At 34.3% G+C, this 22,172-nt stretch overlaps 5 protein-coding genes across 5 annotated transcripts in view; 4 read left to right on the top strand and 1 right to left on the bottom strand.

Moving 5' to 3' along the window:
- Nucleotides 1-852: 852 nt before the first annotated feature.
- Nucleotides 853-4,378, top strand: LOC21402098 (rho GTPase-activating protein 5). The gene is given in 5 exon segments (XM_024163895.1): nucleotides 853-1,579; nucleotides 2,222-2,342; nucleotides 2,616-2,735; nucleotides 3,050-3,280; nucleotides 3,467-4,378. Coding segments are annotated over 5 exon segments (1,539 nt in total). The 5' UTR covers nucleotides 853-1,115; the 3' UTR covers nucleotides 4,070-4,378.
- Nucleotides 4,379-5,163: 785 nt separating this feature from the next.
- On the top strand, nucleotides 5,164-7,961 carry LOC21402097 (4'-phosphopantetheinyl transferase HetI). Its single transcript, XM_024163896.1, has 8 exons — nucleotides 5,164-5,401; nucleotides 5,486-5,663; nucleotides 6,249-6,311; nucleotides 6,409-6,507; nucleotides 6,606-6,761; nucleotides 7,108-7,230; nucleotides 7,491-7,620; nucleotides 7,740-7,961. The coding sequence occupies exons 1-8, from the start codon at nucleotides 5,280-5,282 to the stop codon at nucleotides 7,826-7,828; spliced, it is 960 nt and encodes a 319-aa protein (XP_024019664.1). The 5' UTR covers nucleotides 5,164-5,279; the 3' UTR covers nucleotides 7,829-7,961.
- Nucleotides 7,962-9,235: 1,274 nt separating this feature from the next.
- LOC21402096 (putative pentatricopeptide repeat-containing protein At3g11460, mitochondrial) lies at nucleotides 9,236-11,491 on the bottom strand. The gene has a single exon (XM_010095440.2). The coding sequence runs from the start codon at nucleotides 11,486-11,488 to the stop codon at nucleotides 9,578-9,580; it is 1,911 nt and encodes a 636-aa protein (XP_010093742.1). The 5' UTR covers nucleotides 11,489-11,491; the 3' UTR covers nucleotides 9,236-9,577.
- Nucleotides 11,492-12,893: 1,402 nt separating this feature from the next.
- LOC21402095 (signal recognition particle 54 kDa protein, chloroplastic) lies at nucleotides 12,894-17,216 on the top strand. The gene is made up of 15 exons (XM_010095439.2): nucleotides 12,894-13,126; nucleotides 13,216-13,348; nucleotides 13,457-13,524; nucleotides 13,919-14,020; nucleotides 14,290-14,442; nucleotides 14,554-14,631; nucleotides 14,712-14,837; nucleotides 14,961-15,063; nucleotides 15,256-15,356; nucleotides 15,615-15,752; nucleotides 15,840-15,983; nucleotides 16,103-16,178; nucleotides 16,320-16,405; nucleotides 16,524-16,649; nucleotides 16,813-17,216. The coding sequence occupies exons 1-15, from the start codon at nucleotides 12,950-12,952 to the stop codon at nucleotides 16,918-16,920; spliced, it is 1,719 nt and encodes a 572-aa protein (XP_010093741.1). The 5' UTR covers nucleotides 12,894-12,949; the 3' UTR covers nucleotides 16,921-17,216.
- A 1,704-nt stretch (nucleotides 17,217-18,920) lies between these two features.
- The window catches only part of LOC21402093 (ABC transporter B family member 29, chloroplastic), an 18,682-nt gene continuing 15,430 nt past the window's right edge, over nucleotides 18,921-22,172 (top strand). The window contains exon 1 of the mRNA XM_024163917.1: nucleotides 18,921-18,999. Within this exon, the coding sequence (XP_024019685.1) occupies nucleotides 18,921-18,999 (79 nt within the window). The remainder of the gene's footprint in view (nucleotides 19,000-22,172) is intronic.

The following is a 22,172-nucleotide window of genomic DNA, read 5'->3' as shown; positions in this document are numbered from 1 at the left end:
TAAATCAAGCCTAGTGTCAAGTGCTCTTGAGCATTGAAAATAAAAGGAATAAAAAAATAATAATAAGGAAAAAAATAAGTGGTTAATGAAATGGGCGTAGTGTATTTGGTCTTCAACCTTTGGCACAACCTGTCAGAATCATGTGGTTTTAGCCTTTTAGGTAACATATAATTTTATTTATACAACTGAATACCTGTCATTCCATCCTAAAGAGAAGAAGAAAAATTATTTGACAATATTTTAATACTCCAGGACGAATATCTTCAACTTCAAGTGTCCTCTCAACATAAAATGGGGGCAAAAATTCCTAATCTTTTCACCTAACAAAAAGAATATGGGCATTCTCCAAAGAATTTCCACCAAATAAGGTTCAAGTTTTGGGCACTATTTTTGCACAGTCATGTCTTAGTCTTATTTACGTGGATTATCTTGATACCATGATTAGATTAAAAAAAACTCGTAAATCATTCAAATTCTGTTTTTCTCTGAGAAACTAATTTAATTTCAAGCTTTATATAATGTAGAGCTTCAATAAAGCCTATAATTGCTCATAGGCTCCTTGTAAAGTGAGATAGCTAATGTAGCCCAAAAAAGGTTCTTAATTGATAGTGGAAGATGTCTTTGTTCTGAAGCGCAAAACACCACCACCAAACTCTCTTTCTTTTTCGTCTCCACTTGAATATATACAGCTATATAATATATCTATATATACACAAACACAACCCCATTTCTCCTTCTCTCTCCATCATTCTCAGCACTCTCTCCCTATCTCTCTCTCTCTCTCTCTCAACAACAACAACAACACACAACAATCTATCCTGAAATTGAATTTTATATATTATTTTTTAAAAAATTTTGCACAAGGAAAACAAAAAGAAAAGTGATGATGGTCACGTCCTAACCTCCAAAAACCTTCCTTGAATCCGACTCCAACTCCAACTCAGCATTTCACATCCGAAATAAAATCTTGGTCTTTCCTTTCATAATCAATCCCGGCTATTATAGTTCAACATCATAATAAACTAGGCAATTTTGGCCAAGTTAATCCAAAGAAAGACTCTTTCTTTCTTCACAAAATAATTTCTTTTTTGGTCCCCAAAACCAAAAAAAAAGATATGACTGAAGTAGTACTCCACCAATCCCCATCTCATTTCCCTTCAACAACAAGCTCTTCTTCTCCTTCTTCTTCTACTTCTTCTACAACATGTGATGGTTCAGACCCCAATGCCCTTATTAACAGTCAAATAATTGAATCCCATTTGGGTTCAGAAGAAGAGGAAGAGGAAGAGGAAGAGGAAGAAGAAGAGAGTTGTGGATTTAGTGAGAGAAAAAGGAAGGAGAGAGATAGAGATCAGGGAGATCAGTTGTCTGTTTTGGAGCTTTTGGTGGCTGCTTTTAGAAAGTCTTTGATTGGGCCTTGTAGTAATACTGAGAGAGGAAAGTTCTCTTCTGCTATGGAGATTGGTTGGCCTTCAAATGTTAGGCATGTTGCCCATGTCACCTTTGATCGCTTCAATGGCTTTCTTGGCTTGCCTGTTGAGTTTGAGCCTGAAGTTCCCAGGAGGCCTCCTAGTGCCAGGTCAGTATTGCCCAAAAACTTATTTTATTTTTTTATTTTTTATTTTTTTTATAGATGTCTAGTCTTTTTGATGATTTGTTTTCCAAAAATTTATCCTCTGTTCTCTTGAGAATTGGGTTGTGTCTATTTGTATTTATATGTCATTCGTTGCATTTATGTTGTTGGGTTAATTTCTGAAAAAGAATTTTTTGTTGGGTTTGGGTTGCTTATGAGGCATCCATTTTTCCTGGTTGCAAAGAATGGGGATTGAATGACCAAAAAAAAAATCATTTCTCATATTTATATAAATTAAATCCACATCCAATAACATTTTGCTATCCCAAATTTAATTTTTTGCCGGCTTCATTATTTGCTCAACTTGTAAGTTGTAAGAAAACAACTGAATTTTAGGATATGACATTGTCAAACATATATATATATATATATATAAAGAGAGAGATTGAGAGAGAGAGAGAGAGAGGATTGGATGTCCTCTTTGATACAGGAAATCAGTCGGATTGGTTTCTAAATTGACCAAAGATTAGGGACTTGAGGCATTTCATTTTCATGTTATATCATACTTTTCTCCTTAGTTTAACATCATGTTTTATTCTACTGACATTATTACTTTTTTTTTTTTTTTTTTCTTTTTTTCACCTGAAGTACAAATGTTTTTGGGGTTTCTACCGAGTCTATGCAACTTTCGTTTGATTCCAGAGGAAACAGCGTCCCAACAATACTCCTGTTGATGCAAAGGCATTTGTATGCGCGAGGGGGTCTTCAGGTAAATAAAGAGTGAAATGTGATTGAATAACTACTCTTGAGGTAGTTTAGTGGCCCGTTTAGTTTATAGATTTGAACAGAAAATTCAAACTTGTTTAAATTTTTATGAAAGAAAACACTACAGTAAAAACGGTTTGAACCAACCTATGAAAGAAATAAGGTCTAAGATCTTGTCTTTGTTCCATTCATGTGTAACTATAAGAATTTTGGAAAAACTGAAAAACCACCTGAATAGTTATAGAAGACAATGAAGTTTTGGAACTCGTATTTGCAGGCAGAAGGGATCTTCAGAATTAATGCTGAGAACAGCCAAGAGGAGTATGTTAGGGACCAATTAAATAGGGGGGTGATACCAGATGACATTGATGTTCATTGTTTGGCTGGCCTTATTAAGGTATAGATTTGGCCCCTTTTTTATTTGATTTTCATATCATTTACCAAATTGTTGAATTTTGAGGTTCATGTTATCAACTAGAAACACCGATCATTTGGTGGGTAGTAAGCTGCTCGTTCTTCTCAACAAGGTCTGACATTCGAGTCATTTCCACCCTAATTGTGGGACGTATGGGCAATCCACTTCGTGAGGCATCCATATGCTACGTGGACAATTTTATACAAAACCAAATCAATTTCGTCTTATCGTCTAATTTTTTAGCACTTTCAAATGGTTTATGTCATGTCCTATATGATGTCTTGGTGATTCTTTAGGCTTGGTTTAGAGAACTTCCAACCGGTTTGTTGGACTCTCTCTCACCGGAGCAGGTGATGCAGTCCCAATCGTAAGAGGAGCGTGCGTACCTTGTGAGGCTCCTTCCCCAGACAGAAGCCGCATTGCTTGATTGGGCAGTAAACCTCATGGCAGATGTCGCGCAACTGGAGCATCTGAACAAGATGAACGCCCGCAATGTTGCTATGGTGTTTGCACCAAACATGACTCAGGTGAGTGACAATCATGTACTGTTCAAGATTCAAAAAACAATTTTCAGCTCCTTATATAGTTTATGAGACATATAGGGAAAAAAAAAATCATTAATCTGGCAACTATACTGTGACTTAATTTACCATATAGTCTTTTCTTTTAAGAAATACTTATCAGGTTGCTACCCTCTTAACTTCTTGTTGCAGAATGCAGATGCTTTGACTGCATTGATGTACGCAGTCCAAGTGATGAATTTCCTCAAGACTCTCATTGTCAGGACACTTAGAGAAAGAGAAGACTCTGTGGTCGAAACATCTCCCCAAACTCGCCTTGGGCCTTCCGATGAGGATGGCCACCAAAGCTCTTCCCAACCATGCACCAAAGAGGCCAAGGAGGAGACTGGCGCGGGAAATGAAGGCGAGAAAGTGTATCTCACTGATGAACCTGCTCCAGAAAGCCCTTCTTGGCACTCAACTCAAGATGAAAGTACCATAACTGGAGATGGATCTCCGTGTTTCTTATCTTCCATTGAGAACATCATTACTGGAGGAAACCGGTCTTTCGCTGACAATTGTCCTTGTGAGGTTGTGTCCCAAGTCACCTCTCCCAAATGTCAAAGTGGAGAGACTCAAAAAAACACATTGAAGAGCAAAACAGGTCAATCAAGCAGTTCAAGCCACAAGAAAGGGTCCAAGAAGGTGAATGAACAGACAATAGTTCAGAGCATCCGATCCGGTGAGAAGATCAAGAAAGCGGGAATTCTTGGCCGCATAAATTCAAGAAAGGAGCTTGTTGAAGCTTGGCGTTGAAACTTGAAAGCTCTTTGATTATTGTTCTGGGGGAAAGAATGTTGAAAGAAGAAATTTTGGCAATTCTTTGGTTTCTTTTTCCCATTATCTGTGTTGGTAAAAATGTGGTGTGTATGATTTCATCATGTGTGGTTTTCACGTTTGGTTCTTCTTAGCCTGTATGTTTTTTCACTTGACATTTTGGTAACCCCATGTTAACCATCTTCTATCTTTGGAAGTAAAGCTCCTAACCCAATACATTCACGTTGTATTATATATATATATATATATACACACACACACACACACGCACGTACACACACACATGATATATATCCCAGCTACTCCACGGCTCTATATAAATTTTAAATCTGCAGAAAATTTCTAATTGTCAACGGTTTATAAGAGCACTGAAGAGAACATTGGCAGCTCATGTGTTATTCTGGAATAAATTCAAAAGTATAAAATTATCGTATTTTATATTAGTTTTATTATGTGCTCTAATAGATAATTTAGTAGTTGTATCTACCTTGTAAGTTATACCATAAATTTTGTTTGTGGTTCAAGTTACAATCTTTTTTTTCTTGATTGGTACAAATGGCTGAGAGATAGAATCGGGAACAAGTGATAAAAAGAAACGATTTTTTGTGTTTTATACAAAAATCATCTTTTAGTGGGGTAGAGGACTTTTTGTTATTTTTCAAGGCTTAGGAAATTTCACAACTTAAATTAAGAATTTAACTTTTGTATGTATTAAGAATTTAAATTTTTATAAAAATAAATACTGTAATAATAGAATAATTTAACTTTTGTATGTATTAAGAATTTAAATTTTTATAAAAATAAATACTGTAATAATAGAATTTGAGTTCGTGACTCGTGAAAAAAAAGAAGCATATTAATACATTTCAAAACTCGGGAGGCATGATATTGTTTGCCTTACCTATGCCGGTAGGTTAAAACCGTTTTGTCGTTTTTATGGTATATTGTCGTTTTCAATACTTCGAACTTAAATCGTCGTTTCTGGAATACATTGTCGTTTACCTAATCGTCCATTTTCAGGTAAAAAGAGCCTCTTTATCATCATCGTTCGAAGAAATTAGGTTTACGATTTTCAAATTTTCTTCTCCGATAATTCCCAATGCCAAACCCACATTCTTGAATCAATCGAGCTCCAGATGATTTTGCAGCTTCATAAATAGATTCTAGAACCTTCGACCCCATATTATGCATGTTTTTGTTACACCAGAGACGGTATTTCGCGATGAATTTTCATTGTTTTCAGAGGAGTTTTTCTCCCGCCTCATCATCGTATCAATCCCCTTTGGTTCCGGTGAATCTTCCATCTCCAATGTACGAGAATTATGGATTCAATTTCCGTTAAGTTTGTAGTTTTTGGTTTGAATTTTCGTTTGAATTGTTCTTTGGGTTTTGCAGGGAAACCCATTTTTGGTTTGTTTTGCCCGACCAAATAAGGAGTTCGAGCCTTATGAATCGGTATTCGGAGCTTCTATCGCCGTGTGAGAAAGATCACGTTCTGAGCATGCGTGGGGATCAGCTCAGGAAAAGTGCTCTGCTTGCTCGAGCTCTGGTTCGAACCACCATTGCTAGATATGTAGGTTCTCTCTTATTCATTGCTTTTTAGTTATGGTTTTCGTGTTCCTAAATACGGATTTTGAGTTTGATGAAAAAGAAAGAATGTCAAATTATGATATTTGCAATAAGTCTGTACCCTTTGTTAACCGTCCTTAAAATCAGTTGTACAAATTCATAACCACCCGCATAAAAAAAAAAAAAATTTCCGGATGATATTATGTCAATGACCATAAAATGTGCAAATTGACAATATTGTTAAATTAAATACATATCCAAACAGGGAGTTTAAAAGTGATCGAGGTAACAAAAATACGCCTAATGTGTTTTATGAAAATGCAGCGTTTGACTTTTAGTAATGTTATACATATTCGTATGTTTTATAAATCATGCTAATGTTTGACAAATTATGCTCAAATCATCCCTTATTTAAAATTTTATAAATCGTCTTAAAAACCTTCCCATAACTATAATTTTAACCTTCCCCTAACTAAAATTTTTATGAAAACATTGGACGGAATGCAACATCTCGATAAAACATAACGAGGGTTTTTGTTATCATCTCTTTTGAATGTTATAACTGTGTGATGTTTTTTTACTAGATCAGACGAATTCTCTTGTGGACCCGAAATCCTTGAAGTTCAGGAAGAACAGTTACGGGAAGCCTGAGGTGGGCTTTCATTTTCTTGTTTATTTTGGCCTTTTATTTATTTATTTCCTTTTCGGTTGATGGGTTTTGACATTTTTGTGTAGAATTTTTTGAGTAGGTAGATTGGGAAAATGCTGATTGGCAACCAGCCCCATTGCATTTCAATATCTCACACACTTCCTCTTTGATAGCTTGTGGAGTGACTGTGGACGCGCAAGTAAGTATTTGGTGTGTCTAAAGGGTAGTTTTATTTTTTTTGGTGGTTCAAGTTTTATAGGCTTGTTTGTGTCTTAAGATCACTGTGTTCTAATGTAGATTGGGATTGATGTTGAAGAAAAGGCACGGAAGATAAAAAGTCATGTCTTAGCTTTCGCTCGGCGGTACTTTTCTTCTCATGAGTTGGAACATTTGTCTGCCATTACGAATCCTGAAATCCAGCGTCAGGAGTTTATGAAGCTATGGACTCTTAAGGTTGGTGAGATTCTATAATGATGAACAAATTAGAATAACGTATTTGGCTAGATTTTGCGAAATTGTGGATTTTACATGAAAATCAATACTCTTAGTTCGTTTTGGTGGACATATGTTGGAAGTTTTGAGATTGTTAGCAATTAGTGTTTTGATGTTAAATCGTTACAAAAATCCTTCTTAATAAGTTCGTTATCAAGAATCCTACTTAAATACTTAGCAATTAGCAAAGAATTGTACAATGTAAGTATGTTACTTCTTTTTTCCTTTAGAAGTAATTGAACTTTGAGATTATACTTGCTATATGTTTTCTTGAGCCACTGTTTACTGAATTTACTTCACTTTCCAGGAGGCATATGTGAAAGCACTGGGGAGAGGTTTCTCAGCTGCACCTTTTAATACCTTCACCATTCGATTTAGGCCAGTAATACCTAAAGGAGAAATTCGCGTCTTAAAGGACACGGATAAAAAGGTATTTGACACCATTGCAAACATAATTACTTTCATAGAGAGAACCAAATTCCTATATCCTTTGTGAACGTGGAATTGTCCCATACATTAACAGGCTATTATTTTGGGCATAGGAGTGGCTAAGTAGTAGCATACTGTCATCTGCCATGTTTTATTGCATTGAGTTCTTCATACATCGCGTTTTCATGTTGATCGTAGTGAATAGTATGCGAGTAAATTCCTTCAGATGTTGACCTTTCGCGTTTTTTAATACTCTATCAGGCATCTGAAATTATTGTTGAGTCATTTGATGACCCCAATATCCTAACAAGCAATTGGCAATTTGCACTTATGGAGTTGGATGGTTCACACTACGCTGCCATTTGCATGGAAAAGGCAAAACTCGTTGAAGGTAGAGGTTTTTATTAATTTATTTATTATTTATTAATTTTTTTCCCTTCTCTTGTTATCAGAAGAAAATGATTTTACTGCATTTGTGATAGTTACAGTTTGATGTGCTGCTATCTGCAGGGAAGGAGCCTCTTCCGCTGAGATTGTCTGTGCGCAGAACCATTCCATTTGTTGAAGATGAATGTATTACTGGAACTAATATGTTGTAGCGATCGCTGGATATACGTGATCATTTTAGATGGTCATATTCTTTTAGGGACTCTTATCTCAAACATATGGTTTGAAATTATGTTGTAGTGAAGCGACTGGATGTAAATTCTAACCGTTCTTCGATATAAGCAATTCACCATTTTTATTTTTATTTTTTCTGGAAAATGCATCCGAAATTCACTAGCAAAGTTTTGTCTGGTGGTTCACTGGTTTGAATTATGTCTTTGACCAACTCCAGGGATTCTTGTAGATTTCAAGACCGTTTTAGAATTATTGGGTGCATTTGGAATTGGTTCCAAAACGTTTTTGTTTTTTGTATAAAAATGAAAACAAAAATGAAATTGATGGTCCGTTCACTTCGCTGATTCGAGTTGAGATGTGATTTTGTGTGAGAGCTTTTTACTGTAGCAAAAAAGTTAGATGTGACTGTTTCTGAGAGCTTTTTACTGTAACAAAACTCGAATTCTAAATTCAAATCGGCGAAATGAACGGAGCCTTTATTTTCGGTTTAATTTTTAAAAACATGTAATAATATTTAAATTAATAATATATTAAATAAATAATAATATTATATTATTATTAAATATATTAAATAATAATATATTTAATATTTAATATATTATAAACATGATTATATATAAAAACTGCGGCGGGGGGACAAGAAAAATGAAAATGGAAAACATTCAAAAAGATGAGAAAAAAAGAGAAAATGAAAACGGGTGTTTTTAGTTTTGATTTTAGAAAATTTTACACCAAATGCGTTTTCTGTTTTTTTTCTCAAAAATTATGAAAAATGAAACGAGACCAGAAACAAACAGCCATTGATTCCCTAATTCCTTTTGCGACAAAGACTCTTTATAATAACTCCATCATGATAGATCTTTGTTTACTAAAGTTTATAAAAGCTTGTTGGTTACTTTTCTCGTGTAAATACGTTAAAACAGTCACTTGAAATGGCCAAGGTTAGGAATCTTAGTAGATATTTGTTTGCACAGTGACTCATGTCTCCAAAGGGCATGATACACTAACATTTTTTTTTTGCTGCTAGGGAATTAACAAATTATGACAACTATTCCTATATTTACCACTGTACTTAAAATTGCCACTATTTACTCGAGTAAATGAATTACAATAGATACGGACTTTTTTTTTTTAATGAATATATCTTACCTTTTTTTTTTTTTTAAATGAATATATCTTATTATGTATGCAAATTGCTTACCCAAAAAAAAGGGCAAAATTTTCCGCCATAGTGGAGAACTTTGCTTCCACGACTATCCTTAGATGCTAGATACCGTCATTTTCAAACCTTTCTACCTGGTTTTGATTCAGTACAATCCTGTTCTTAAGTACCCTTGAAAAAGGTTTCTCTTTCCAAAATTTCAGTAAAATTTGTACTACCCTTTCAAAGATGACATTGGTGATAAGTCTGCAACCAAATTTCAATCACTTTCTACAAAACCCGTAACCACTTTCACTTGTATTTGTCAAAGATCGGAGCGAAAATTCTCATCCTCTTGCTTTGTGTTCAGCATTGCAACACCAATTGGCAATGCATGATTTTCATGTACTTAGAGACACGGCTTTAGAATGGCAGTTTGTAAAACCTCGCAACCTTGCCTAATAGTGACTAGCTGAAGGTGCCTTCAAGTTCACAGGCTCTCATTTAAATGTTTATGGTCTTCGCAGTGCATATCCGATGCGGGGCTTGGGCTGCAGGCTCTGGAATACATTGTTACCACCTACTGCTACCAGTAGTCTCTGCAAGAACAAACCCCATCTTTGAAATGGTGGAAGCGAGTCGCATCTCTCACAACAAACTTACGGTCCACTATTTTGCTAACCAGCTTTATAAACAAGTGGCAATCTCCGCATGCTCTTAGGTTCTTTATCACAACGATCTCAGTCCCTGGACTAGTATTCACAAGTCCAAATGCAATTGCCAGCTTCTCACTATGCACACCTTCACCAATCAATTGTTCTTCACCTTTTCGCCTCTTATGATCCTCCCCATTAGGCCCACCAAGTTGCTTCACAGAATTTTCTAACTCATCCAACATTCCATATATGTCAGCTGTCTGAGAATGCGTTTTATCTCCAGCCAAGAACATATGAACTTTCCCTTTGAGTTCAACATAGCTACACCCTGGCTCCTTTTTGAGCTGTCTCTCTCTCAACATCACTCTAACCTTTAAAACCCCCTCCAGATTCTCTGCATCAGAATATATATTCGACAACAAAACATAATAACCGATATTGGTAGGTTCAAGCTCAATGATCCGTTCAAAAGCTAACTCCGCTAGCTCTACATTTTTATGAATTTTACAAGCATTCAAGAGGGCTCCCCATACTGCACCATCTGGATTTACCTGCATTGAGTTGATAAGATCCTTGGCTTCCTTCAGCCGACCAGCTCGTCCTAAAAGATCTACCACACAAGAATAATGCTCCGGACCTGGCTGCAAACCGTATTTACTCTTCATTGCAGAAAAATATTCGAGTCCCTTATCAGTCATTCCCGAATGGCTGCAGGCAGAGATAATGCTTACAAACGCTGTTTTATCAGGTCTGATTCCAGTCTTAATCATTTCTTCGAAAAGCTGCACGGCAATCTCCCCATGTCCGTGCACTCCGTATCCCCCTATAACTCCTGTCCAAGAAACTATACTTTTCTCGAGCACAGAATCGAAAATTTCACGAGCTTTCACCAAATTTCCACACCTAGCGTACATATTAATAAGAGAATTTTTCAAAAAGGGATTTGAATCGAACCCGCAAAGCTGAACCTGCTGTTCCACCTCACGGCCAACACCATGGGCTCCAAGATGAGTGCAAGACGACAAAACCCCAACAAGCGTCACGGGATCGAGATAAATGCCACATAGTTTCATTTCCCGGTAAAGGTCCAAAACTTCTGTGGCAAATCCATTCTGTGCGTATCCAGAAATCATCGCATTCCAAGTAATCAGACCCTTCTCAGGCATGGCATCAAACAAGCTCCGGGCATACTGAACTGATCCGCATTTCACGTACATTGTGAGCAAACAGTTCCCAATAGAAAAATCAATATCCAGCCCACTCTTAACACAAAAACCATGAAAACACATCCCAAGAGCCAAATACACAGGTTCCGCACACCGCGGAATCAAACCCAGCATCGTAACTGAATTAACCGCGACACCTGTCTCCCTCATCTTGGAAAACAAAACAATCCCATCCAAAAACTTGGAATTCAACGTGTACCCAGATATCAGAGCATTATAACAAACGGTCAAATTTCTCGATTGTGGATTTTCATCAAACACCTTGCGTGCATTATCCACCAGACAGCATTTACAGTACATTGAAATTAGAGACGTCTGCACAAAGGGTTCGGGCTCGCACCCGATCTTGATAACGTGGCCGTGGAGTAGTTTTCCGGCGGTGGAGAGAGACAGGGAAGCGCAGGATTTGAGGACGAAAGGGAAGGTGAAAGCGTTCGGCGATTGGCCCGAACGGAGCATCCGACGGTAGAGATTTAAAGCTTCGGAGAAGAGGCATTGCTTCGCTAGTTCTCTAAGGTGGGTGTTCCAGGGAATGGCGGTGGTTGTGAGCAAGCTCCTGGCTATGGCGGAGTGAGAATTCAGGCCTCTGATTCTGAAGTGGCTTTGAACAGTCATGTATAACGGTTAACAACCTATTTCCAACTGCCATGTCCGCTTCTTTTGTGTTTTCTCAAAACGAAAATAAAGCGAAACGGTGCGTTTGAAGTTTTGGAAAACACCTTTAATTCCAATCATACTCAACCAACTGATATTAAATAGAAATGTATATGTGGGCATCAGATTTTTTATAAAAAAAAAAAAAAAAAAATCAAAACAGTATTTTAATGTATCAAAAATCGACAAATTAGAGTGGGATTAAAACCTCCAAGACAAATAAAAATGCTCGTTAAGTTCGTCTACAATATCTAAAATGATGCTTTAAAGTATTTCTAATGTAATGCTATAATTGATATATCAATTACAAATTTGTATTTGAGTATTAAAAACACTCTTAAATGCAATGTTATTTGTTGTGTAAAATTTTTCATATGCTATACTTTGTGGTAAATTTTTTACTAAATATAGCATATGAGAAATTTGACATTTGATTGTTATTGGTTGAAATGTTTATTTGTTCATGTAATTAATGCAATTTTTACATTTTCTAATTATTTTAAATATAAAAGTTTACTTTTACAACTTTCAAAGCTTAATAATTATAAGAAAAAGTAAATTTAGTATTTCAAATAGCATTATACATTAGAGTAAAAATAAAACTAACATATCATTACACACTTTTTGATGATAAATATACAATTGACATTAGTATTTACATTGAAGATAATCTTAGATTCTATTTATGTAATCTAAATTGGTAAAAAAAAAAAAAAGCTAGTCTAAATGGATAGAACGATCTAAATTATGTTGTGAAAGAGGAATGCGGCAAATAAATTTTACTTTTTGATTTATGATATAAATATTAGAGTTTTAGATTCATGTTACACAAATAGATTAATCAAGTGTCAACAAAAAGCTACATAAATCTGGATTACAAAGGAATTGTAACATAAATTCAAAAAGACATAAACATTGTGCTTACTGCTATAAAAGAGACTTCCAAATTGATCAAACTAAACTAGTTGAAGTAAAAACCAATCGGTTTGATAATCATTGATTTCTATTGTTCATTGGTTTTCTTGAGCAGTAAAAATTACGGAGACTCCATTTAGGCTTTGTCATTAGTATCAATTTGTCCCTTAACCAATGTTTCAAAAGAAAAAACATTGTCCCTTAACCACTAGTGACAAAAGAGTTTGTTTGCAATTTGTCAAGTTTGGGACGTGTTTTTCTCACATTTCAAAAATTCAGGGTCCAAATTGACATAGCCAACAAAATTGAGTGGAACGTTTGCAATTTGTCCCAAGTTATATGTTCATCATTAAAATTGCGGTGATTGATCACCGCGGGAGCAAGAGAACAACGTAGGCCGCACCGTATATAAACCGCTAAAATAGCCAAAATGGATAGAACGATCAGATTGCGTTGTGGATATATCACAACAATTCATCAGAAGAAGAGTAATTTCTGTTATCGGCCATGGAAGCCATACAGTTCCAGGCTGTGGCTTCCCGCCATTTCTCCTCCTCCGTAGCTTCTTCTCCTTCTCTCTCTACCACCAAAACTCTCTGCAACTCCAAGACTTCGCCCAGATTTTCCTCCGCTTGGAGCGGCAGGCACCTCTCCACCACGCTGTCTTCCAGGAACTTGTTCACGGTAAACGCACTCGATTACTTCTCTGTTTGGTTGCCGAGAATCTGTTCGGGAAAATTAGTTCGTTTGAAGTTTTATTTTTTCTTTCACAGAGAGAGATATGGAGTTGGGTGAATTCCAAGCATGTGAGCAACAAAAAGGAAATGCGTGGCGTCATAAGAGCGGAAATGTTCGGGCAACTGACCAGCGGCTTAGAATCAGCTTGGAACAAGCTCAAAGGAGAAGGTTTATTCTTTTTGATGTTTTTTTTTTTTGTTTGTTTGATTTTTTCGATTCGTTTTTGAATTATAGTGTAAAAAATTATGCTTATTTGTGATATTTTGTGTGCGTCAGAGGTTTTGACCAAGGAAAACATTGTGGAGCCTATGCGAGATATTAGGAGGGCTCTATTGGAAGCAGATGTAAGCCATAATAAATTTTAATACTTACATACATATAGGACTTGTTTACGAAACGGGACCAAATTTCACGTATCTTATAGAAGTAAGAAGCGTAGCATGAATTTAACGTAACACTGACGCTGTAAAGGTGTAACATGTTAAGACCTCGTTCGTTTCGCAGTTTCGAGTTTTCAATTCGAGCTGATATGCGACTTTATGTGAGAGTAAACATTGTAGCAGAAAAAGTTAGATGTGATTTTTGTGAGAGAAAACACTGTAGTAAAAATTGGAGTTGTGATTGAGTCGTTGAAATGTATATGTTAGATGACCGTGCCAAAAACCTATGTGTGTGTATATACATGTATATTAAGCTTTATGCATAAGATGAAATGTTAAAATGATGATCTTTTAACAGGTAAGCCTTCCTGTTGTGAGAAGGTTTGTGCAAGCAGTTAGTGACCAAGCTGTTGGTACCGGCCTTATTCGCGGTGTCAAACCAGATCAGCAACTGGTCAAGGTGCGTTTTTGTTTTTTCTTTTTCAATTAAAGCTTATGAAACATTTTATTGGTTTCTTTAGAGTTTTGTCATTAGATCCTTTTCAGTTAGGTTCAACTTAGATGAGCAAAGACACCCATCTCATGTAGAAAGCCTTATTCATTGATTCAGTACAAATTATGGGAAAGTAGTCTGGTTTAGTACAGATTTCAGAAATTAGTTTATATGCAGAATTTTAACTGGTGATGAGCATCAAAGTTTTCTCCTTTTTTTTTTTTTTTTTTGAGTAGATTGTGCATGATGAGCTAGTGAAATTGATGGGTGGTGAGGTTTCTGAACTGGTTTTTTCAAAATCTGGCCCCACTGTTATCTTATTGGCTGGTCTACAAGGAGTTGGAAAGACAACAGTATGTGCAAAGCTGGCTTATTACCTCAAAAAACAGGTGCATTTCCACAATCATTCCTCTTTCTTGTGTGTATTATAGTCATGTCTAGAGTAAACTTACTTCTTTTTCCTGCCTAACCTTACCGATACAACATGAAAACAAACTCAGGGGAAGAATTGCATGCTAGTTGCTGGAGATGTGTACAGACCTGCTGCTATTGATCAACTTGTTATTTTGGGTCAACAGGTACTGAATTTTCATTTCCAGTAAAGTTGACAAACGTTATTTTTCTGTTCAACCTCATATTGAATTGTAGCTTGTAACAGGTGGATGTTCCTGTATATACAGCAGGGACTGACGTTAAACCTTCAGAAATAGCTAGGCAAGGTTTAGAGGAGGCCAAGAAGAAGAACATAGATGTCGTAATAGTAGATACCGCAGGAAGGCTTCAGGTAATACATCTATACTGTAATAATTATCTAGTTCTCTTAGATCATCTTTATACTTCTCTGGCAGTTTGACTACTCATAGATTGATCTTACTTCTACATTGTTTGCTCTCTTATTTTTAAACAGATAGACAAAACAATGATGGATGAATTGAAAGATGTGAAGCGGGCACTGAGTCCCACAGAAGTTTTGCTTGTTGTGGATGCAATGACAGGCCAAGAAGCTGCAGGTATTCATTACTTGTTTGAGGCTGAACTGAAATGGTTTGAGAACTTTATTCTTGTTCTACTAGATGGATTGTATTTAAACGCTCAGCAGAGCCTTCATTTTGTTTCCCTTGTCCATATAAATTCACATGAAATAATAAGTTTCAAATTTGATGATTTGTTTTAACATATGTGGGTTTTGACTATCTTTACAGCCTTGGTGACGACATTCAACGTAGAGATTGGGATTACTGGAGCTATTTTGACAAAGCTAGATGGTGATTCCAGAGGAGGAGCAGCTTTGAGTGTTCAAGAGGTTTGCCTTGTCCTTACCTAGAATATGGACCTCACTTAAATCATATTTGCATGTGATTATTCTTTGAAGAAAAATTATCATACCTTTTTTCTTTGAGCTGTACATTCCTTTTTGTACATCAATCAGTTACTATTTGCATCATATGAACTTTTAATTTTTATCTTATTTTGTCAATCTTGTCATTCTGCATGTCAGGAGAATAAAAGAATAATTCGCTAATTGTTAAGGTTATATCCACTTATGTTCTTGTGATGTCAGGTATCAGGGAAGCCTATCAAGCTTGTTGGACGAGGTGAGCGGATGGAGGACCTTGAGCCTTTTTACCCTGACCGAATGGCCGGCCGCATATTAGGAATGGGAGACGTTCTCTCATTTGTGGAGAAGGCGCAAGAAGTTGTAAGTTTTATGTATATATTTGAGTCATGCGTTTCAATAATTGAAACCAAACGATGTACTAGTGAGTTATCTATGCTCTACATATAGATGAAACAAGAGGATGCAGAGGAATTGCAAAAGAAGATAATGAGTGCAAAGTTTGACTTCAATGATTTCTTAAAACAAACTCGGGCTGTTGCACGCATGGGATCTGTGAGTCGTGTTATTGGAATGATTCCCGGTATGGGGAAGGTATGAAAGCATAATTTTCGACTTCTGCACATCTAAAATCTACTGATATGTTAGGTGCTTCAACAACTTTGGTTGTATCTGTAGCTATAGAATTAACTTCGCAATGCATATACAAACAGATTACTCCTGCACAAATTCGTGATGCAGAGAAGAACTTAAAGATGATGGAATCAATGATTGAAGCAATGACACCTGGTCTCTTCTTATTCATCCTGTTATTAAAATGTTTTCATCTGTGAATTAGCATATTCTTGTTTATGCTTCTTCTTTTTCTGTTTGATCTAATCCACATTTGACCTTTCGCCTTTTTGACTTCTCTCTTATTTTTTTTTGCAGAGGAAAGAGAGAAGCCAGAATTATTAGCAGAGTCCCCTGTCAGAAGAAAAAGAGTTGCTCAAGACTCTGGGAAAACTGAGCAGCAGGTATCTGTAATAGGCACTTGATAAAAGATAAATGTCTAATATTAGGTGTTCTTCAACGGTTGTATTCACTGAAGTATACAAATTTCATAAAATCACGTTATTTTTGAAACTATGCCAGGTGAGCCAACTTGTTGCTCAACTCTTTCAAATGCGTGTTCGTATGAAAAACTTGATGGGTGTAATGGAAGGTGGTTCTATTCCTTCACTAAGCAATCTCGAGGATGCGCTCAAAGCCGAAGAAAAGGTGCCTTGTTTTCCTCTCTGTGCATATAATCTTTGTGTATATTCATGATCATACTGGTTTTCATTTAGTTCTCCATTGCTTGTATTAGTAACAATGGCAAGGAACACTGTTTTATCTGAATATGATCTTACATGAAATATTGATATTCCTTTTGGCTTCTTAGGCTCCACCTGGTACTGCAAGGAGGAAGCGAAGGTCAGGGACAAGGAGGCAGTTTGTAGACTCAGCACCGGCAAGGCCGGGGCCTCGTGGATTTGGGAGTGGAAACTAAAAGTGGGCACTTTGGTGGTGGATGCTTTACCTAGGATATTCCTCCGGACATTGCTGGCTAAGTTTCTTGGGTTCTTTTACCTGCAGAAATTCTTTGGATTCTCCTCATGAGTGTTATAGCACTCGTGAAAATGATGTTTTTGCAAAAGCAGTATAGCTGAAACCAGTGTATTTAGATGTTTGTAGTTTTTGTCGCGTATTAACAAGGCTTGGAAGTTCCATTCTTGAGCATGTTTAAGTTTAACCATGAATCTCTCCCATTGCAACCATTATTCTGAAACTAAGATTTTTTTGTTTTGTTTTAGAGAATCGACTTTCATAAATACTTGATTGGTTTTAATAAATCATTATTTTATCAATGACGTGTAATGTATCAATTTTAAATTTTTTGAAATAATTTTAATTTAATTTTTCAATTACGTAAATTATTTATTTTAAGATTTTAAAAAATGATTTTTAAAAAAAAAAATTAACAAAACTAGGGAAATTTACGATAAATGCACTTAAAAAATCCATCAATTTTCGCATATATATCCCTACGTGAAAAAGTTTGAGTCCCACAAAGGATAATAATATCTGATCTGTCTATTTTCAGGGAGAAAAAAAAAATCACGATCCATGTTATTTTGCAAAAATTGAAAACGATGTTGGGATCTGAGTTCTGGTACTCATATTGTTCGATACGATCAACCTTCTTTAGGGGTAAAAAAAAAAAACACCTCGTTATTATTTAAAATTTAAAGAATAAAATAAAACAAAAGAAGAGAAAACAAACATATTCAAACGAGTTACAATTGGACAATTGGATAAGTTATCCAACAAATGTCCTAAAATCAAGAGATCTACTAAATTAAAAATAAACACAATTAAATTGAAACTATTACCAAAAATCGCTTTATAATTTATAAAAACCAAGGCAAGCCATTCCCTGGGCCAAAGAAAATGGCATTCTTTGAAGAATCATCAGACGATGAGTTTGGCGTTTCAGAAATCGATGAATATTCCTCCGATAATGAGTTTGGCATTTCAGACAGGTCATATGTGAATGAGGTAGTTTTTTTTTTTTATCTTTTAACCTTTTCAATGATCCTATATTGTAGAGCAGGAAAATAATAAGATAATTTTACGTCTATATCCATCTCTTGAATTTTTGCCTACCCTTATTATTGTTTGCATACTACTCTCTATAAATGTACAAGTACTTGAGCCAAAAATTGTTGTATTGTATAGTTGAGAAGAAGAAGAAGACAAAAATGGCTCAGAGAAAGAGATCAGGATGAAGAGAAGATGATTAAGGGAAACTCCTTGGCTTTGAGTCCGCATGTGGTATTCGGGGTGGCAGTGGCACTCGTGGCCATAATCAAGAAACTAAATGAGAAATAAAACAGCCTTGAGTTCTAGTATTTGCTTTGGCTTTTTTTTTTTTTTTTTTTTTTTTTTTTTTTTTTTTTTTTGATTTCTTGTCATTTTTCTTTAACACTCTCTATGGGTAAATTTTGATTTTTGTGGAAGTTGGTCAAATTTGCATGCAAATATAAAATTTGCATGTTTGAATGATGAACAACCTATTTACTTGATGCATGTATGCGTTTCTGGTTTGTTATTGTCATTGAAATTCTTTTCTCTCTACAAGTATGGGCAAGATGGAAAACTCCAGGATGAAAAGAAAAAAAAAATAGTTTTTTGGGGGAGGGATCGGCCATTTTACTTTCTTAAACCGCATTATGATTAATTTTATCAGAATATAGATTATGATTATTTTAAAAAAAAAAAAACACCTCGTTATTATTTAAAATTTAAAGAATAAAATAAAACAAAAGAAGAGAAAAAAAACATATTCAAACGAGTTACAATTGGACAATTGGATAAGTTATCCAACAAATGTCCTAAAATCAAGAGATCTACTAAATTAAAAATAAACACAATTAAATTGAAACTATTACCAAAAATCGCTTTATAATTTATAAAAACCAAGGCAAGCCATTCCCTGGGCCAAAGAAAATGGCATTCTTTGAAGAATCATCAGACGATGAGTTTGGCGTTTCAGAAATCGATGAATATTCCTCCGATAATGAGTTTGGCATTATGATTAATTTTATCAGAATATAGATTATGATTATTTTACTAAAACACCCCCAAATATCAGATACGTACTTGCATGTGCAATTTTTTGTTTTAAGACTTTGGAGTAGTTTTTATTAAAAGTAAAAATTGGACCAAATTATTACCTTTTTTTTTTTTATCTTTTAACCTTTTCAATGATCCTATATTGTAGAGCAGGAAAATAATAAGATAATTTTACGTCTATATCCATCTCTTGAATTTTTGCCTACCCTTATTATTGTTTGCATACTACTCTCTATAAATGTACAAGTACTTGAGCCAAAAATTGTTGTATTGTATAGTTGAGAAGAAGAAGAAGACAAAAATGGCTCAGAGAAAGAGATCAGGATGAAGAGAAGATGATTAAGGGAAACTCCTTGGCTTTGAGTCCGCATGTGGTATTCGGGGTGGCAGTGGCACTCGTGGCCATAATCAAGAAACTAAATGAGAAATAAAACAGCCTTGAGTTCTAGTATTTGCTTTGGCTTTTTTTTTTTTTTTTTTTTTTTTTTTTTTTTTTTTTTTTTTTTTTGATTTCTTGTCATTTTTCTTTAACACTCTCTATGGGTAAATTTTGATTTTTGTGGAAGTTGGTCAAATTTGCATGCAAATATAAAATTTGCATGTTTGAATGATGAACAACCTATTTACTTGATGCATGTATGCGTTTCTGGTTTGTTATTGTCATTGAAATTCTTTTCTCTCTACAAGTATGGGCAAGATGGAAAACTCCAGGATGAAAAGAAAAAAAAAATAGTTTTTTGGGGGAGGGATCGGCCATTTTACTTTCTTAAACCGCATTATGATTAATTTTATCAGAATATAGATTATGATTATTTTACTAAAACACCCCCAAATATCAGATACGTACTTGCATGTGCAATTTTTTGTTTTAAGACTTTGGAGTAGTTTTTATTAAAAGTAAAAATTGGACCAAATTATTACCTACTGTGTGGTTTCGAGACATTTGTACTAAAATCCCCCAGATAAATAGGATTCTTTTATATCGTCGTTAACTTGTGCATTTGAATTGGAATTGTAAATAGAACTAGACTTACGAGTTGGTGTAATAAACTATGTTTAAGAAATGGTGTGTCTGGAAACTTTAAACAACACGGGTGCCGTGAATTAAAATATTACACATTGTTCATTTCACTGATTTAAATTTTTAATTTTAATTTTGTTATAGTTAAAAGCTCTCTCATAAAGTAACATCTCAACTCAAATTAAAAATTCAAATTAGCAAACTGAACGAGTCCTTAGTATCATATACAAAAAACCCAAATAAATTACTTTTATAACATGGAATCATCAACTAAACAATACCATAAGTAACCTTTTTATTTTTTGTTCTTTTGTATCAATCTCATTTGTATTGTCAAAGAGAGCCCGCTTGGTTCATGAATTATAACAATTTTTGATTTATGTGTGTTTTTTATGAGAGAAAATACTGTAGCGAACCATGAACTATGATTCGAATCAGAGAACGAATCCTCCAACCAAACGGGCTCGAATGATTCTCATTTTACTTTTCACATTTTAAAAACTCTCATTTTGTTCATTAAATTTTGAATGGTCCCTAAATATAAAAAGAAAAAGATCATTATTATTATCCCCCATAATGTAAGTTATAATAGTGAGAATGAAACTTATGGCTAAAGATTCTCAAATTAATAGAGTAATACAGTGAGGGATGTCGATAGATAATAACATTTTACTTTTGAACAATGAAAATAAATTCCACAGCATATTTTTACAATACTTTGCATTAAATGTTTATAAATACAAAAGGTTAACTTTAGTTTTATTTTTTAAGTTTAACATAACACAAATCAAATCAACCCACCTAGAATTTTTTAGGAATTGATCAATGCTATTTTTTAACACCTTTTAACAATAGTTTTTGAAGAAGATGATACTAATCATAAATAAATAATAATAAATAAATGTAGGTCTGTTACACTTACAACTTTAGTACGACAATATTAACTTGAATCTTACTATTTAATAATGAATATTTATAATGGTAGATACAAACACATCATAATATGCATCATTCGTTATTCCGTACTTTTGAAATTCTTCTTCCTTGTTCTTCGTATTCTCCATTTGTTTTTGCACTTCGTCATTTTTGGACTGCTCAGACGGATGAGATTGAGATGCATGTGTTAACATTTTCAATTTAATCGGATGCTTTAGAACCATTGTTTTAAATAAGGCTTTTTTTTACAACACTCTATCAACTTTTTAAATTTAGTAATTTAGTCTTTATTTTTTTTCCTGACAATTAATCCATTCAACTTTAAAATTTTTATAATTAAGATCCAATTAAAAATTGCATCTTATTTCTTAACGATTCTAATCAAATGACATGTATGAGAGCGTTGTTGAGGGCAATAAATATCATTTCCGAGTTTTTTTATTTTTATTTTACTTCTTTCAATGTTTTCTTTCAATATTCAATATTCAATTCCACTCAAATTTGAAATCCAGAAATATACGAGCAACAAGGAGTGTAAATTTTAAGAATCCACTTTTAGGTTGTACAAAAAGTTAAATTTCTTAAGAGCTTAAAATGAGTTTTTATTTTATTTTAAGAAATGAGTTCAATTTTAAAGTATTAAAAGTTATATATATATACATACACACACGTAACGGTCTAGATTTGACTGTTAGAAAAACATTTCAAGTCTGACTAAACCGTGAAAAAAATGGTCAATTTTAATTTTAAACTGTTTATAAATTATGGTTTCGTTTATTTCTCTGATTTCAGTTTAGAATTTGAGTTTTGCTATAGTAAAATGCTCTAAAAAATAATCACATCTAACTTTTTTTACTATAATAAAAAATTCTCATATAAAATTACATCTAAACTCAAATTAAAATTTTAAATCATTGAACTAAACGGGTCCTATATAACTGCCGATTCAAGTCAGACCGTGCACAACCCTAATAAGTGCTCAAAAAAATGTTTTAACCCTAATGGGAATGAGAATATTTTCATGTTGACATATTTATCCTTATGCTATATATAACACTAATATTTTATTTATCAATATAATATATAAAATGTAATATAATATAATAAAATTATTATTATATAATATATTATATAATTATGATATATAATATAACAATATTATTAAAATT

The sequence above is a fragment of the Morus notabilis genome, unplaced genomic scaffold (genome assembly GCF_000414095.1).
Source record: "Morus notabilis unplaced genomic scaffold, ASM41409v2 Scaffold794, whole genome shotgun sequence".
Classification (NCBI taxonomy): Eukaryota; Viridiplantae; Streptophyta; class Magnoliopsida; order Rosales; family Moraceae; genus Morus; species Morus notabilis.
The sequence above is the reverse complement of the archived record's forward strand: the minus strand, read 5'-3'. Positions and strand labels throughout refer to the sequence as shown.